Genomic DNA, 18,919 nt, shown 5'->3' on the forward strand with positions numbered 1-18,919 from the left:
CCGGACCAGGGTTCGAACCCATGTCCCCTGCATTGGCAGGTGGATTCTAAACCACTGCGCCACCAGGGAAGTCCCAGGGAAGCTGCTTTTGATCCTGGCATAAATCAGAAGGAAAAAAACAAAACAAAACAAAACAAAACAAAAGAACAAAACCCACACCTCCCACCACAGAACTTTAGTTATCTGAACTGGGATGTTTAAAAACTAAGCAAACCTTTGAGAGGTCTATAAAGTGACCCAAGGTGAAGGCAGAGGGCTCCCAACTCAAACAATTGCTTTTGCTGGAGGCAGAGTATTTGCCATAGTCTGACAGCCAGCCCCAGAGATCCAGGGAATGGGGAACAGCAAACGGGGACTGGGGAGGTGCATGAGCTGGCCAGGTGAGAGCCAGTGTCTTGTTGTGTGACAAATCCACCACTGTCACGTTCCTCCCCTCTCCCTTTCCCTCTCCCTTTACACCACTAGAGCCAGACCTTTGCAAAATTATGAAGAGAAATCTAGGTTCAGCATCCTAAACAAACCTCCCCCCTTATTATTATTTATATTTATTATTATTAATTTTTTTTCCCTGTGTTAGTCTGCTTGGGCTGCCATAACAACCGTACCACAGGCTGGGTGACTTAAACAACTGAGATGAATTTTCTCATGAACCTGGAGGCTTGAAGTTCAAGATCAAGATGCTGGCAGGGTTGGTTTCTGGTGAGGCCTTTCTTCCTGGCTTGCAGACAGCCACCTGCTCTTGTGTCCTCACATGGCCTCACCTCTGTGCCTGTCAACTCCTCCTGCCTCTTCCTCTTCTTATGAGGACACAAGTCCTATTGGATTAGGGCCCCACCCTTATGACCTCACTTAACCTAGTTGCCTACTTAGAGGGCCTATCTCCAAATTTAGTCACACTGCGTGGTTAGTGCTTCCACATATGGATTTGGGGGACGTACAATTCAGTCCATAGCACATCTCTTTCCTCTTCTTTTCACTTTAGCAGGCCTGTCCTTTTTACTTCTCTCCCCAAGACTCTTATCAAAATATTCACTCAGGAAAGGGCATAGTTGGCACTGCCCTAGGCATACGTGGGGGGCATGTAAAGAACTGGATGCTTGGGAGGTGCCCTTTGTTAGAGTCTCCTCAAGATGCCATGAGTGTAAAATAACTAGACTGCAGAGCAGAGTATGGATCCTGAGGAGTGCTGGAACTAAGTGGCTGCTACACTGTCGTTCTCCTTTTCACATTTAGCTTCTAGAAAAAGAGAGTCACACTTGTTTTATCCATTTTCTTATTCCCCTTCATCCCCTTCTTATTCCCCGCTTGGGTTCCACCACAGTTCTGAAATGATTTTATTGAGATGGCTAAAAAGTGCCTACCAAGCACCTCCTTGCATTACACTGTAAAGGAAAACCTGTTCCTGTGGTTCTCTATTTTCACACTTCTGACACAAGATGTGGGCTTATTCCCATGCTGACCAATTCTGCAACACCAGCTGGGTGTCCTACAATTTAGTTCAGTTCTGACACTCCCTACCTAGAGCTGGTATCAGATTCCACAGGTAAGGGCTCAGTCCCACAAGACTGTCCCCATCCCCAGATGCCAATCGCAAGTCCAGATTGTCACCTGTGCTTTTGGCCTACCAACTGTAAGTCGGAGGTTCCCACGATCTCCTCCTCCAGTTCCATTAATTTGCTAGAGCAGCTCACAGAACTCAGGAAAACAGTTTACTTACTAGGTTACCAGTTTATTATAAAAAGATATGTCAGGAGCAGCCAGATGGAAAAGATGCATAGGGCAAAGTATATAGGAAGGGGCATGGAGCCATTCTCCCTGCACCGCCATATGTTCACCAGCCCAGAAGGTCACCAACCTCCAATAGGTCTCCAATAGGTCACCAATAGCTCCAATGGCTCTGGAGCTATTTCAGGAACCAAGGCCAAAGACTAAATATTATAACAAAAGATGCTCTCATTCTCTTATCGCTTAGGAAATTCCAAGGGTTTTAGGAGCCCTATGCCAGAAGACCAAACGTATATTTGTTATTATAAGTCATGATGTCATATACAACTATGCACATTTCATTCATTAATTTAAGCATGCATTCAACTGAGCACTGCATTTAGTCACAACCCACTTTCCCCAAGTCTGCATCCCTGGGGCCTTGCAGACAAATGGATCTTTGGTTCTTGGATCATCTCCTTATTAGACTGGGTTGTGCGATTGTACATACAATTTCTCTCCTCTTATATTTGAATTAGAAAAGTGCTTTTCAGATTTTAAACACTGTGGTTTGCATGATGTCATTTTAACTTGGGTAATAACAGGAAAGTGAAACATTTGCTTTATTAGAATAATGCCATGCCTGTTGCAATTTTGTATTTTGGGGAAGGGGCAGAATTCCTCTTAGAGGTTGATGGCTCTTTTCTTTAGGAAAATACCTTGACAGGCCTTTTGGAAATAAAAGGTGGGACACCCGTGGTGGCAAGAGTTGTGAAAGGACAGCACCACTGAATGTGCGTTCCCTGTATGTGAATTTAAGAGCATTATCCCGGACGCTTGCAATAAAGGGAGGTTGGGGGACCAGATGTCCCAAAGAGGAAGCAAGGTAGAGAAGGGTCTCTGTAGAGAGAGGTGACCTGAACAAAACTGGCAGAGTCAGGACCCAAGGGGAAAACTGGTCCTTGAGAAATTCCTATTAAGGACTCTAAGACTTCATAGGTGATGTTCAGTTTTAAGTTATTTCTAGCCTTATGCTCTGCTATGTCTCCTCTTTTATCTGCGAATAGTTGGTAAACGTCTGTTACACATAACAACTTTGTGCTAGTGGGGCTTGGGGAACGAGAGTAACCGTGGCCACCATCAAGGGTCATGGTGAGGGACAGGACAGTGGAGAGAGAAGAGGAGAGAACAAGCTGGAGCCCCGCTCTCCAAGGTTTAAGCAAGAGAGGAGAGACCCAGATCCTTTAGAGGTCTTAGGGTGGGTCTTCAGTATCCACGTTGATAATCTACTCAAGAGTAATCCCTCATCTCCTCATTTCCATTGATCTTGTCCTCCAGCCTGTCTCAGCCACTCACTCTCATGGTCTTATCAATTGCTGCATCTCTTCCAAAAGTTTGATTGCAAGCATCCTAATCCCTGATTAGCCTTGCATACCCTTTCGGCTCACTCCCTGTAGCACCTCTGCTCAAAAAATGATCAAGCACACATGGATTTTTAACCCACTGGCTTTCCCATCTTTGCATTGCTATTCACCCTTTCATAACCTCACTTATCTCTTAACCCAGCCGAGAGTCTTTGGGTCATTCTTAAAATCATCTTCAGCTCTTCCTTCCATCACTTTTTCTTGGCAAGACTCCAGTGCTACTTAGATCCAACTCTCTGCCTATTCTCTGTCTACACCTGAAGAAAGCTGAAGGCTACTGGGAACAATCGCACGCTCTGCTGGTTGGTCTCTCTTTAACTTTATGAACTCAAACTTCAAGTGGGCTGTTATCAGTCTGGGTCCAATCAGGCAAAAAGAAACTAAGTGTTTAAAAGAGTGGGAATCTGATACAGGGAATTGGTTCTGTAAGTGATGGTCAGACTGAGAAGTCCAGATCGCCGGAGAGGCAACCCGAAGATTAGCAGTAGCATGGAGCTCTACCAGCCTTAGGTTGGAGACAAAGATGGAGACAGCATCACCAGGGCCCAGGACCAAAGTCACTGGGTGACAGGTGACCACGGTAGGAATGTTCAGAGAGAGCCAAGATGAGATGATATAGCCCGTGTGGATCAGTCCCCTGCAATAGTTTGTTCTCACTAAAATAGACGCTTATCCTGGATACAGATTTGCCTTCCCTGCTTGAGATACATCTGCCCAAACCACATGGGGCCGGACTCACAACTATTGCACATATGCACTTGTGGCTCCAGCATCATATAACTCTACTGCACCATGATATAACACGTGAGTACAGAAATCTGAGGTCTTGAAGAAGGCAAGAAACCCTTAAGAGGGCTGAGTAGGGGCTGGGTTGAGAATTACTTAGGTTATCAAACTAGGGTTAGTTTTCCCTCTGAGGGGACAGAAGAGCAGTCTGAGGACACGAAGGTGCTGGAGATCCATCGTTGTCAACTGACCACACAATCATTCCCCAGCTGAGGGCAACCCAGCCCTCAGCCTCTGGTCATGTTGGCCACTGTCAAACGGGAGCTGCCGTCTTTATTTTCTAATTAGGCATTTCTCTTGCCTTTCCTCCACAATTCTCCCTTGGGGAAGAGACGACCTCTTTGGGATTTCTTAATTCTCTATGAATTTCTTCTAAATGAGGTTCCATGTAGCCTGGCTTGGGGGCATTCCCAGATTCAACAGACCCTCTGGCCTAATCTTTCAACCTGGGGATGACTATGCCATCCCTACAGCCCCACAGGGTGTGTCGGGTAGATCCAGGTTGCCATCCAAGAGCTGTCTCCCTGGTAGACAGACCCCAGGGAAGGAGAGAGTTCTGTGGGCTCCGGGAGCACGCTGCATTTGGGGGTGTTCAAAAGAGGGAGATGAGGGGAAACTGCTTTTCAAAGGGAAGTAGACACTTGCTGATGTTCTAGTTAGTTCATGGGTTAGAGACCCCAAACCAGATCCATCAGGGTTACCATGTGAGCCCCAGGATGGGCCATTTTGCAATTACTTGGATTATTTCAGCTATGTTTATCCTTAACATCACACACTTGATGAAGTTCATGAGGTGAACGTCATGAGCACATTGTGACCTATGACTTTTCCCGTGACCTCTTGGGGCTAAAATTAAGCACAAAATTCTGCCCTCTCCTCAGGATGTTTAAACATTAGTGATTGGATCCTGTTATGGACTGAATTATATCCTCCCGCAAAGACATATTATTGAAGCCCTAATCCCCAGTACTTCAGAATGTGACTGTATTTGGAGATAGGACCTTTAAAGAGGCAATTAAAATAAAATGAGGCTGACTGTGGAAAACAGCATGGAGTTTCCTTAGAAAACTAGAAAAAGAAAAGATGGAAACTCTAATTCAAAAAGACACATGCACCCCAATGTTCATTGCAGCACTATTTACAATAGCCGAGACATGGAAGCAACCTAAGTGTCCATCAACAGAGGAATGGATAAAGAAGATGTGGTATATATATATATATATAATGGAATATTACTCAGTCACAGAAAAGAATGAAATAATGCCATTTGCAGCAACATGGATGGACCTAGAGATCATCACACTTAGTGAAGTTAGTCAGTCAGAGAAAGAAATAGTATATGATATCACTTATGCGGAACCTAAAAAAACAATACAAACGAATCTATATACAAAACAGATACAGACTCAACAGACAGAAAACAAACTTGTGGTTGCAAAAGGAGAATGTGAGGGGAGGGATAAATTAGGAGTATGGAATTGACAGATACAAACTATTATACATCCAATAGACGAGCAACAGGATTTACTGTATGGCACAGGGAACTATATTCAGTATTTTGTAATAACTTATAATGGAAAATGAATCTGACAAAAAAAATGTACCCAAATCACTTCGCTGAACACCTGAAATGAACACAATAGTGTAAATCACTATACTTCAATAATAAAAAAAAAAAGAATAGTAATGCACACACAGAATAAAATGAGACCGCTTTATGTGCTCTAGTCCAATCTGGCTTGTCTCCTTATAAGAAGAGGAGAGTAGGACACACGGAGAGACCTGGGATGCTCACACAGGGAAATGGCCATGTGAGGACACAGCAAGCCACAGAGAGAGGCCTCGGAAGGAAGCAAACTGTCCTCACCTTGGCCTTGGCCTTCCAGCCCCCAGAACTGTGATACTTTGTTATGGCAGCCAAGCGGACTAAGATAGGTCCTTTAGATCTGGGGGGCGGGGGTGGGGTCGTGGGAACGCTGTGATGGTCCACGGGTGGGAAGGGTCTGTGTGGGAAATGGCCCACCAGTTGCTCTGGGGACCGGCTGCAGGCCCCGACTCTGCACCACCCAGCCTGCCTGCTGCCCTTTCTCTTCAGGACACACTATTCCCTGATGTGGGTGGGACTCGTGCCCTGGTGTCAGAGTTGGAGAGAAAATAGAATCGAGATGTGGGTTAGCAGTAGGATGGGGAAGGAAGAAAAAAGCAAATTCATTTATAGTCTGTGGAGAGCCAACCAAGGATCCCGGTGGGAAACAGGGCCGGGCAGAAAGCTCCGCTTTCCTAAATAGAACTCTGTTTTGACACTCTCCCTGCAGCTGTTCCACCCCACGCTTGTGTGTCTCGCCAAGGGCGCCGGTGAAAAGCAGCAGGACTTCAGCCTCTCACGGCGCCACCTGGTGGCGCGCAGGGAGAGGTACAGTGGTTCTTGCGCCCACAGCCCGGTCTCCCCACAACCAGAGAAATGCCTTCTGTTCTTTAAGAGTAATAGAGGGGTGGGAAGCAGCCTCGGGGCGCAGGGAGATCAGCTCGGTGCTTTGGGACCACCTAGAGGGGTGGGATGGGGAAGGTGGGAGGGAGATGCAAGAGGGAGGGGATATGGGGACATATGTATCTGTATGACTGATTCACTTTGTTATAGATCAGAAACTAACACACCATGGTAAAGCAATTATACTCCAATAAAGATGTTAAAAAAAAAAAAAGAGTAATAGAGTTGTGGATACAAAGACTAGGGAAGAAAAGGATGGTGCAAAGAGCACTGGACTGGAGTGGAAAATGGACTCTGGCTTTGAATCTTATTAGCTGCACAATCTTGGGCACGTTAATGAATCTCTTTGTGCCTCAGTTTCTTCATGTAAAAAATATGGGTGACTAATACCAACAGGATTTTGTACGGACTCATTGTGATAAAGCCCCCCAGAACAGGAAAGTGGTGCCTCAGTGAATGCTCCATCCCTCCTTTTCTTCATTCCTCCTTGTATTCTGCCCCCCACTCCCCGCCCCGACACGATTTTGTAAATAATCAAAAGTTATTACTGCTGCAGGCACGGCCTTTTTCATTTTAGGGGAGGGGTTGAGGGAAGCGGGTCTGGAAGAACCTGAAACTGTGTGTTGGGAGAGCAGCAGGGAGTGGGTCCCGGGAGTCCCAGCTGAGACTGGGAGACCCCCAGGCTCTGCCCTCACAGGGATCAGAGTAGCTCAGACCTGTCCTTAGACCTGACCTTGACTTCTTGTTTCGGAAGAGGATCCTGCCTACCTGTGATAGGGGACGGGAGGTGGCTGGCTCCCATCACCTCAGGCATCCAGGCACTGGGGATTGTTTTGCATTATTTCTTTGTGAGATCTCCTCCAGGCCTAGGAATATTATAAATCCGTGAACTAAAGCAACATTGACAAGAACATCAGTCAAAAGCACCAATTATCTAAACATGCAGTGCAAAACAGGCTAACATCTTGCATATACAGAACATTTGCAATTTGGGTTAAAAAGTGAGAGGGAGGAGAAAGAAGAGCACTGCATGCTGAGAAAGGATTCCAGCATATTAAAGGTAACTAAACTATTTTCCCCACACATTAAAAATAATGATAATAAGTAAACCTGATGGTATCTCTCCTGCCAGCACTGGGGTATAGGGCATGTGTTTATATATGGCAGCTCTTGCAGATGCCGTGTTCTTTCCTAGAGGCTCCCTTTGCCTTCTCTAACACACTAGCCCTGAAATACATAATTCAGCCGGACAAGGGTCCCAGCCAGAGACCTGGAAAATATTCATCGCACATGAAAGAAGATTCAGGGACAGGCTCTTAAGCACTCTTGGGGCCCCGGAGTCTTAAGATCAATGACTTTGAGCGTCTTTGGTGTTCTGGGCTCCTACTTCTTGCCTTATCCAATGCACACACAGGTACCTCGAACTGAGCCCCCTCCTTTTATCCAGTTCCTCTCTCAGTAAATTGCACTAATGATTTCAATTAAAATCGTTAATCTACCTGGTTGCTCAAGTCAGAAACCAGAATGTGAGAATCCTTAACTCCTGCCTTCCCGCTGCCTCACCCCTGTATCAGACATATCAGCACACCGTGCCTGATGCCTTGACCTTATGTCTCTCCTGAATCCTCTGCCACACGCTCTACCTAGGCTGCACTGTGGTTGGCTGACTCCCTGTGGGGTATCTGTAATCTGCCATCTGAGGACCCCCAGCCATACTGTTGGTGTCCCGGGCTCCTGTCTGAAGTGCCACATGGCAGGGTTTGGGGTGATGTCAGGGGGCCAAATGATGCAAATGAGAAGGCTGAGTCATTAACCTGTAACAAGGGTGTTCCAGTGACTCTGGGGGTGACAAATTACCCCAAAGTTCAGGGGCTTAAAACAATCATTTAATTAGGCTTGTGTATTATGAGGGTCAGTAGGGCACAGTAAGACTGGCCTGTCTCTGTTCCTTGATGTCTGAAGCCTGAGCTGGGTGACTCATGGCTATGAGTGACCCTATGCTCGTGCAATAGAATCATCTGAAAGTATCTTCACTCCCAGGGCCGGCAGTGCATGCTGGCTGTTGACAGGGTCTGTGGTTGGAGCTATGCAGCAGAGCCCCTCCACCTGGGCTCTCTGTGTGGCCTGGGCTCATCCCAGCACAGTGGCTTTAGGGTCGTCAACTCCTTACAGGACCGCCAAGGACTCCAAGCACAGGTGCTCCAGTGAGCAAGGCAGAACCCGCATGGCTTTGTATGACCTAGCCTTGGAAGTCCTACAGCATCACTTCTGCTGTGTCCTCCTGGATACGAGTGAGTAATTCAGGCCAGTCCAGATTCACGATAGAGGATACAGTTCCCACCTCATGATGGGAGAAACTTGCAGATGTGTTTTAATGGGAGAATTTGAAGATATGTTTTAAAACTGCCACGGGGGAAACTTTGACCAGTGAGAGATGGGAGATAGAAGCTATATCCTCCTTCCTCTCTCCAGTGGACTGTTCTAAGGTGTAGCTACTCCAGCACCCCATCCAAAGATATCCTGGGGGGCTGGCTGGGTGCCTGTGTCTCATCACAGCTCCTCTGAAGCAGCGGTCTGGGTGGAAACGCACTGCTTCCCGTCATTCTGCCTTACTTCCCTTTCCCTCACTCTTGCTGCCCTGGTACCGTGCCGTCCAAGTAAAGCATCAGCATTTAAGCCTTGCCTCGGGCTTTGTTGCTTTCAAGGGCATGGGCTAAGATACGCACCACAACCAATCTGTCACCCAATCCCACTGATTTATTCTTTTAAGTATCTTTCTCATCCATTCACTTTTCTCCATCCACACCGACATTCCCCAAGGCTGGGCCACATCTTCTCTTGCCCAGACCACAATAGATCTTCCCAACAGATCGCATTAGATCTACACTAATAGTTCTCCCCCATCAGTCCACACTGAAGTCAGAGTGATCTTTTTGAAACAAATCTCATCACCAGACCTCCCAGCCTAAAACCCCTGCGTGGACTGGCCCTGGCTCACCAGATGCCACCCTCTCCCAGGTCTTTATGTCACAGCCAAGGCTAGACTTCTCTCGGCATCCTCTGAACCATGCCAGGGCCTTTCCCTATTCAGGCCTCTTTACTGCTGTTCCTCAGCCTGGAACATGCCCTTTTCTCCTGCCTATCCGCCCTCGACACACACACACCTGCATAGCACTCATCTGGCTCACACGTCATTATCAGTCCTCAGCTAAAATGGCACTTTCGTGAAGGCGCCTCTGGCCTCCCAGACTAGGTTAGTCCCCTGAGGCATGCTCCCGTGGCATCAGCGACCACGCACTTACAGCATTCATCACAGTGATGGTGAATTAATTAGCCTTGGGAAGCCCTGTTAATGCTTCTCCTCAAGCCTCTGTAAACTCCACCAGAGTGTGATGCTGTCATCTTGCTCAGCCCCGTATCCCAGTACTTAGCACAGAGCTTGGCGGATGGTAGGTGCTCGGCGCATTTGGGAATGAATCAATGAATGAATGAATGAACGGACAAATACTACTTACGTGTATTCTTGAGAATCTTCACATTCCTTCCTTTCCTTGCTTTAGATTTCCCTCTGTCGCTATGAAGCGGCACTCTCACTGCATGTGTGGGTGAAAGCCCCGTTCTCTGATGTTTTATCAGCCAGACTCTCTGCCTGATCCTGAGAATCTTTCCAGACTCTGCTCAGTTCTTTGACCTGCTCCTCTACAAAGAATCTATGTAAAGTACTTTGCAGAGTACTTTTAAATTTTACTAAACTATTCTAGAAGCCAGAGGTACACTGAAGGATCAAAGTCCAAGATGTGGTATTTGATTGCTCAGAATATTTACCAAAAGATGGAATCTCCTCTCTTGGTTGCTTGTCCATCAAATGGGACTTCTTTTGTCTTTTCTCACCTCTCACTCCTGACTACCTCCTGCAGGGATGCCAAATGTGACGTGTTGCGTCCTGTTTTGGACCGTTTCTCAATGGAATGTAAGTCTTTAGGGCAGAGTCTGTGTTTGGCTTGTGTCTAGTTTTGCGTGGGTCAGGACTAAGGGTTAAATTCTGGTCATTTTACATTTAAGCACCGGTGGGTTTTGTTCCTATCACAAGCTCTTGCTGGAAAGTGTCAATATGTTGATTTCTGAAAACCTGACATTTTTTTAGGGCATCCTTTAGAAGTGATTCTGGCAAACAGTTTCTGTTAACTGACTTGTTCCAGTTTTGCTGATGTGCATTCTCAGGGCCTCTGGAAAGCTGGAGGAGGAAGTTTAACTGAGCCGGGAGGCTGGCCCATGGTGACACTCCAGCTTCCTCCCAAGGTTGCTGAATCCCTGATTTCTGGTATCCCTGGGATTTACTCCCCCTAGTGGTTTGACGAAATATAACTTCTCTCGATGGAAAGGACAAAGTTTCAGCTACAACACTCCCAGCTCTGAATGTGTGGCTGGTCAGAATCTTTCGAATGCAAATCAAGGATGAAAAGAGATGATAAGCCAATGGGTCCTCTGAGAAGAGGATGGGAAATCGGCTCATGGAGGTGGGAGACGCAGAGGGCGGAGGAAGCTGTTTTGTCTAAAATTCTGGTCCCAGAAACTGCCAGAGACGGAAATCCCGAGGATGCTTTGCTAACGAACTCCCAGAAACAAAGGCGAGAACCAGACACAATCTAAGGTAAAGCAGGAGGGATAAGAAAGAAGAAAGAAAGGAAGAGAAAAGGAAAGTGAAAACCAGGCATCCAATATTTGAAATTCCTTATCCTCTTGCTAAGGTGGCAGAACAAAGCAGTCATAGGCCTTCACGCCTGGGTTCGTGTCACGCTAGGGTTTTCCTGTTTGGGGCTGATCCCGAGGTGACTGGCCGCTAGCATGTGGGACCCTGTGGCAGCTGACTACCGTGAGAGATGTCTTCCTCTTCCATTAGAGCGATAATATCCTGTTAATCTCAGAGTCTCTTCTTTCCAGTTTAAGAGTAGCAACCCCATGCTTGTGGCTTATCTGACTGCATGGGGATGGCTGGTGAATACAGACAAAACACAAGACCTGGATTATCTACAAAATACAAGCGTATCCCTCACCCATCACTCCTAAACAATGATAGACACAGGCTTTAGGGATATTAACTCGGGGACAGGCTTGTGAATTGGACGTGGCCAGTTACCCAGAAATATGTATACCATGTGTATGTATGTAGGTATGTGTATATATATATATATATATATATTATTTTTCAGATTCTTTTCCATTATAGGTTATTACAAGGTATTCAATATAGTTCCCTGTGCTATACAGTAGGTCCTTGTCATTTATCTGTTTTATATATAGTAGTGTGTGTCTGTTAATCCCAAGCTCCTAATTTATTTTGTTATATTTCTTCTTCTGCAGGACCTGACTGGGCCTTCGATCTGATAGATGGGTATCTTGTGAGTCATGTTGGCCCAGGCTGGGCTGTGAGGCAATTACCACGGTTTGGCGTGTCAGCCCCGTGGCGGATTTAGTGTCACATTTCAAAGGCCGAGCTGCTTTTAACTGTTTGTTCTTAATCTGCGACCTTTTGTGTTTTGTCATCAAGAGGGGGAATAGCTGCCCTTTCCTTTGCTTTAACAAGCCCTGGAGAGACAGGAGGGGAAGCCACAGTCCCCCCTTTTTCTGAAGTAGCCCAATCACACTGCACCCTCTGTACGCTAGATTTCTGTCCCGCCTACATAGGATAGGATGCCTAGTGAAGGAACCGGGCAACGCACGAGAGACGAACTAACATTTACGCCTTAAGGCCAAGACAAAGAGAAACGTCGTGTTTTAGTTCAGAGGAGGCGAGCTCTCTTCCTCTCGTGTGTAGAAATCTCAGTAAGTTTTCGGAGGCAGTAGCTGGCCGTGCTGATGTCACAAAATCCAAGAGATTTCTCAGTTAAATTCGTGTCTATTTCAAAAGCGCCTTTGGTGATTCTAAAGTGAGAACTGCCAAGTCTCGATGGACATCAAAACCAGTTAGCGGGCCAGTACTGGTGGACCTGATGAGGAATTAGCTGAGACACCGGCTCCAGCCAGACTGCTCTCTACTGAGAACTCGGAGCACCTCTTCTCCCCCACCTCAGCCTCGAGTTCTCTCCTGTGTCTGTCTTTTCCTCCTTCCTCCACCCAGGCACCCCCCCAAAGTCCTGCCGTGGAAATCTCCCTCCATTTCTCCCGGGCTGCACCCTGAGGCCCCCAGGATCCCGTCCCTCCCACCCTCACCTCTTCCCTCCTGCCACTGCAGAACCTTCCATACCCGTTCCTCTTCCTTCCCGGGCTCCAAGGACACCCACTTTGGCTTCCACCAGCTGGTTCATTCCCCCAACCGCACCCCGAGATGGTGTGTGATCGTTCCTCTTCGAGAAGCAGTGAGATGGAGTGACTAGACCAGCTTCCCAAAGCTCTCTGGGTCTCAGTGTCCTTACCTGTAAACTGAGAATAATTTACAACTTTAGAGCAGTGTTGTGTGAGTTATGTGAGCCTGTGGGTGCTTCACCAACGTGAAAGTGATGTTCAAAAACGGATCCTGAATGAGGCCTAGAAATCTGCGTGTTTATATCACCTCAGGTGATGGTGGCAGGTGGTGAGGACCACGCTGAGAAACACTGATTAAGACGGTGCTTCTCTACCTTGGCCGTGTACTAGAATCATCTGGGGAGTTTTTAAAAAGTTCAGGTGCCTGGGTCGAACCCGAGATCAATTAAATCAGAATTGCTTTTGGTGGGGAAAGCTAAGCGCCAGTATTTTTAATGACCCCCAGGTGATTCCAGTGTACAGCCAACGTTAAGCACAAAGGCTTTGGGAGCAGCAGGGCTGGGCTGTACTGACCTTGGGCCAGTCACTAACCACCGAGCCTCAGTTTCTCCATCTGAACAATGGGAATAAAACACGTGCTTCATTGTTGATTAGGCAGATTAGTTGAGACATTTCTGCATGGGGCCTGGCACAGTGCTCGAAACTTCCCTTCTGTTGAGTGGAATTGGGAGCTGGGGTGGTGGATATCAGAGCCCCCGTCAGACTGAGGCCCGTCCAGGGTGTCTCAGCCCTCTGGGCCCAGGGTCCTCCTGCCTCTTGCTGCTGTGGTCCCAGCAAGTATATATGAATCCAGCTCTGAGCATGGCCCACAGGGAACCTGGCTTCTCTCCATGGGGGGGTGGGCAGGGAGTTTTTGCCAACAGCCCTCTTTTAAAAGTGCTTCATTTCAAATACTATTCGGTTTAAAAAAATTTACTAATGATTAAACAGAAGAGGCAAATGAAGTGTTAGTTCCTCTTGCTGTTGTTCAACTACCAATATGCAGCATGTTACCTCACTTATGGGTTACAATTTTCTTAACCGTGAAGCCACCTGAGAACATGGCCACCATTTATAATGTTATTTTTGTGAGAATATGTGCCTTGAGGTCCAAACATTCAGTTTACAAATCCCCTTTGGAGACATGAGGGTAGAATGTGTGTGTGTGTGTGTGTGTGTGTGTGTGTGTGAGTGTGCGTATTTATGAGAATGTGAGTGTGTAGGAATGTGTGTGAATCTGTACATGAGTGTGTTTATGTACGTGTGCACGTGTGTGTGTGTGTGTGTGTGTGTAGGGCTGCGTGTGCTGGGGTTTGTCAATGAGGATTTCTAATTCCCCTCCCCGGTCTCTAGATTCTGCTTTACTTTATCCTCTCCCAAGCCTTATGTACACTTAAGACAACTCAGGTTCAGACCTATTACTGTCAAAAGCCGTTCTGAAGCAATTCAAGTGCTCGGTTTCCATTCTTCTGGGAAATTATAACGGCATCCTGTGATCATCGCTTCTTTGTACCTGGCCCTTCCCGACAAATAGATCTTGTCTGTTCTGCGTCCACCAGGCCTGAGGGCATGGAGGGGGCGGCAGAGAGACCTCGTGGACGCCCTTCCACGTGCCACGTTCTGTGCTGTTTGCTTCCCGCGTGTTATTTCATTAAGTCATCAGAGGGACCCTGTGTGGTTGGTCCTATTACTTCCCTTTGAGAAAACAGGTCAGGGGATGTTTAGCGACTCGCCAACACCATCCAGGGACGTGAGCCTAGATCACTAGCTGAAAGCTTGTGCTCTTCTCACTGCACTATCCTGGGGACTGATCTTTAGTTTCCTCTCCTTTCTGCTCCCCTTTTGTCTCTGCCTTTGAGCCTGGATGGGACATTCCTGATGTTGGATGACTGTCAGTTTCTGCCTGAGGCTTGGTGTAACCTACTGTAATCCTCTGCCCTGTGCCCCGCCCATCCCAGGGCAAAGGGCTCCCCAATGTAGGAAATGCCTGAGCACTCTGTAGCTTGATTTCCACACCCAGCGTCACAGAGCAAAGTGCTCCAGCTTCTGAAGGGGGAGAAAATGTTCTGCAGGACCGCTGCAATTCCCTGAATTTTTGCAACATGTAGGCTGGGGCATAATTTCTCAAGTTCGGTTAATCTGAGCTTTGTTTAAACAATTGCTGCGTTGTTAAGGTGTTTTCAATTGGTCAGGACTTCCAGCAAGAGAATGAAATAAACGCTAGGCACATGGAAACCCTTTTCTGGGCTAGTTTCAATCAGGAGTATTATGGTCCTTGATAATTGTGATCACTGACGGTTTCTGGGCATCCTCGGGCAGGCGGTGTGTTTTCTGTCTCTCTGCGGCCAGGCCTGTTGGCAGCAGAGACGGCTTGCCATAGTGCCAGTGGAAACCAGGACAATAAGCTGTCATTTTTTGGAGGGACAGGGATAGAACACAGAGGGTGAAGTCAGGGAATAATTGGGGGGGATGCAATTGGTCTGAGAGAACATGTCTATAGTTATATATATATATCTTTTCATCTACCAGCAAAATTATTCAGAAATAGTTACATTTAGAGTTTACATTTCACAACAACAGTTCTTTCACGTGGTTCTGGGTTGTTTTTATATTACTAAACTTTTCTCTGGTTTGCCTTATCCAGAGTATAATTTTGGTAACAAACACTGATGAACTAATAAGCTGAACTCTCACAAACTCTTGTAGTTTTTTTGAGTTTATATAGGGAATATAAACCTTTTAAAAACATTTTACTATAATTACCGATATGTTGTTTCTCCTCTTGTTTTTCTTACTAAAATATAAGGACTAGGACCCCCATACTGGAAGGGGAGATATAGAGAGAAGCTCAGATTTTTGTTAGTTTGTTAAATGCTATGGCAGTGTTTCAACTGTGGAGTCATCTGGAAGTTTTATCACCACAGAAGGTGATGAACATTTTGTTATCCAAAGTTCCATTGTTTTGTATCTTCCTAGAGGCAGAAACTACACCAGCTTTCAAGATCTACTGAAGCAGGTTACACGTGAACGCACAGGGTTTCAAAGTACACGAGGCACTTTTTGTTGTATCAACCATCTCTAAGGTTGGGGGATTGACTGGGATTGGCTGAGAGAAGTCAGTAGGGAAACTCAGGATTTGTCCAGAAAGTGGGAAGAAAGCAATTCAGTGGGAACCAAAGGTCACTCGAGTTGTGGGGGGGGGTTTTTTGTTCTTTTTTTTTTTAATTTTAATTTTTTGGCTGTACTGCACGGCATGTGGGATCTTAGTTCCCCGACCAGGGATTGAAACCGTGCCCCCTTCAGTGGAAGCACAGAATCCTAACCACTGGTCCGCCAGTGAATTCCCAGGGAGTTGTGTTTTTAAAACTAGTTCCCTAGTATGGACGTACCCAAGATTCTCAAAACAGCAGCTCTAAACACCCAACGGTTGTGGCCATCAGCCAGGAGCCCCATTCCCTTGCTCGCCTCTTCCTCACGCTATTTCTCTTTCTCGGAGCAGGTTTCTTACTTGGAGAGCCTCTGCCTGCCCACAGGCCCAGCCCAGACTTCTCCTTCGAGGCCCGTCATTTGGGGAGGTTATTTTAGTAGGTGGTTGATGTGGTTCAGGGTGAATGCCTCACAGTTTAGAATCCCTGCCGTGTACTGAAGGCCAAAACCATTCAATCAAATACACAAGAACGTTTTGGTGCTGTCCTGGGCTTCTAGGATGTGTCTTCTTACAGAGTCTTAGTCTTCAGTGGTTTCAGGAACACATGAGAACAGAGGCAACATGGAGAGACCAACAGGGCACTGGGAGCAGACCTGGTTTGCAACTATTTGTAAATTAATCTCTGATTCCTTATTGTTAAAAACAAAGCAACAGGCCCCAAATGGAGTCACTTATGCTAAGCCCCATGTCACCAAACCAGACATAACTTACAGTTTTGGAATCTTCCAGAAATGGAATCTTAAATCAGTCAATCAGGAATTGCTTGATCAGCAACTCTTAGGTAAACTGCCTGAGAGACTCCTGCCATTCTCTAAAGGAAAATAACCTTGCAATAACTAATTCACTTTTCGCCAAGTATAACTTCCTTGTTCCTGCTCCCTTCTGCCTATAAGTGTGTTTCATTTTGTACCACTCCTCAGAGCTCCTTTTTGTCTGCTAGGTTGGATGCTGCTTGATTCATGAATCACTGAATAAAGACCTTTAAAATGAACTCAGCTGGATTTTGTTTTTTAACACCATACATGTGTGGTTCTTTGAATTCTCCCTAAAATGTGGTACTGGTTCCCTCATTAATGAATTCAATAAAATCTTTGATGTGTTTTCATTTTATATTTGTATAAGAGACATGACTTTTACCTTTTAAAAAATATCTTTTAACATTAGGTACCTAATATGCTAAGTAGTTTTCTAGATACTTTATGTGTTTATTTAACAAACACACAGAACACACTTTTAGATACCGTGTGCTGTTTTAAGTGCTTTATAAACGTTAACTAAGTCAATCCTCAAAGCAGCCCTATTTCATCTAAACTTCCCTTCACCCATCATTAGCCCATCTTATCAAACTGAGGTTCAACTTCTGCCCAAAGGTGTGTCATCCTTAAGTGTCTGGGTTGGGAGCCCAGGAGCGGGCTTGTGTGGGCCCACGGGAAAGACTCACCAGCTTTCCCATGGGCACTGGGGCTCCCTCTAAGTGAGTTGAAGGGTGGGACAATGAAGGGACCCCGACTTTGTTTGGTGGGAAGCTGAGTCTTTAAAGAACAAAACAATTGTGTTAGGGGGAGGGGCTGTGATGAAGAGGTTCTGCAGAAGAAGCCACCAGCTGTGGAAAGACAGATCTACCTGGGCGGTGTGGGGCGTTGCTCTGGAATGGAGAGGCCCTGGGCCGGCATGGAGACCATGTGTGCTGTGTTTACTGTATAAAAACACTGGCCTACTTCTTTCCTCAAGGGCTCTCTTCCTTCTCAGAACATATACCCTAGTGTATTTTTTTTTTTTTAATCTGTGGTACAAACTTCCAGTTATAAGATAAATAAGTCCTGGGGGAGGTAACATACAGAATGATGACCATAGGTAACAATTCTGTACTGTATACTTGAAAGTTGCTAAGAAAGTATATCATAAAAGTTCTCAGCACAAGAAAAAAACTGTAATTATGTGAGGTGACGGGTGTTAACCTAAACTTACTGTGGTGCTCGTTTTGCAATATATACATCAAGTCATTATGTTTTACACCTGAAATGAAGACAATGCTATATGTCAATTATATCTCAACTAAAAAAATGTATGGTCACCACGATGATGGGAGAGTTGGGGTGACAGTGGGAGGAAGCCTGGCGGGGGGCTTAGGGCACTGTTGGAATCTGCTGGACACGGGTTCAAATCCTAGGTCTTCCATTTACTAGGGAATAAAGTTAGAATCGGCTTAAATTAGCATGTTAATCTCAGTGGGGTTAAATAAAACCTTCCACCGCCTCTCTTTTCCCACGGGCGGTGGGAAAGGTCTCATCAAGGCCTTGGAGCCAGGCAGGGGACTAAGGAGCCCAGACTTTGGAAGAGAAGGAGAGGGAATTGTTTTCGAATTGGCTGAGGTGGGTCAGCAGCAGGTGCTGAGGCTGGAGGGCTAAGCCCGCAGGTCGGAGCTCGAGGAGATCTGATGCACGTCGGGGAAGCGGCGCCCCATCCAGGTGAAGATCTTTGACTGACAGCCTGGGCCCGCCTGCCTCTCTGATTCCTGTTCCAGGGCAAAGGTCACACAGCCGCTTGAACCTCCGCCTTATAAGGAAGGTCGGCCTTGCCAAGTCGAAAGTGCCTCTGTTATCTTCTCCTCGGTTTCTGCGGATGGTCCCGTGAACCAGAACTTTCCGCATGAAAGATGGCCGGGAATTCGATCTTGCTGGCTGCTCTCTCTGTCCTCTCTGCCTGTCAGCAAAGTAAGCGTCCCGGGCTGCGTGCGGGTGTGTGTGTGTGTGTGCGTGTGCGTGTGCGTGTGCGTGTGTGGCAGAGGGAGGGAGGGAGCGTTCTGGGGTTTCTGCTCGCTTGCTGGTGGTCCGTGGGCTCTGCAGAGCACGCTGTGCTCAGGGTCATCGGCGCCCCCTTCCCTGGGGACAGGCAGAGGTGTGGAACGTTCCAGGGATTAGTTCTTCCAGTGGGGATGCGGTGGGCCTTCGAGCCCAGAGATTCTGCATCATCTGTGGTTACAACCCACAGCCCAGTTCGAGGGAGCGTTAGAAATGCGGTAACCTG

At 46.7% G+C, this 18,919-nt stretch overlaps 1 protein-coding gene and 1 long non-coding RNA gene across 5 annotated transcripts in view; both read left to right on the plus strand.

Annotated features, from left to right (window-relative positions):
* LOC309661620 overlaps positions 1–5,873 on the plus strand; it is a 32,547-nt gene extending 26,674 nt beyond the window's left edge. For all 3 annotated transcript variants that reach the window (XR_014264103.1, XR_014264104.1, XR_014264105.1), the window contains one exon: positions 578–5,873. This is a non-coding gene — a long non-coding RNA (uncharacterized lncRNA). The remainder of the gene's footprint in view (positions 1–577) is intronic.
* A 9,644-nt stretch (positions 5,874–15,517) lies between these two features.
* Positions 15,518–18,919, plus strand: part of MGST2 (microsomal glutathione S-transferase 2) — a 34,201-nt gene continuing 30,799 nt past the window's right edge. For both annotated transcript variants that reach the window (XM_082463488.1, XM_082463489.1), the window contains exon 1: positions 15,518–18,606. In XM_082463488.1, coding sequence (XP_082319614.1) covers positions 18,549–18,606 — 58 coding nt within the window. In that variant the 5' untranslated portion in view covers positions 15,518–18,548. The remainder of the gene's footprint in view (positions 18,607–18,919) is intronic.

This window comes from Balaenoptera physalus (assembly GCF_965194825.1).
Source record: "Balaenoptera physalus genome assembly, chromosome: 5".
NCBI lineage: Eukaryota > Metazoa > Chordata > Mammalia > Artiodactyla > Balaenopteridae > Balaenoptera > Balaenoptera physalus.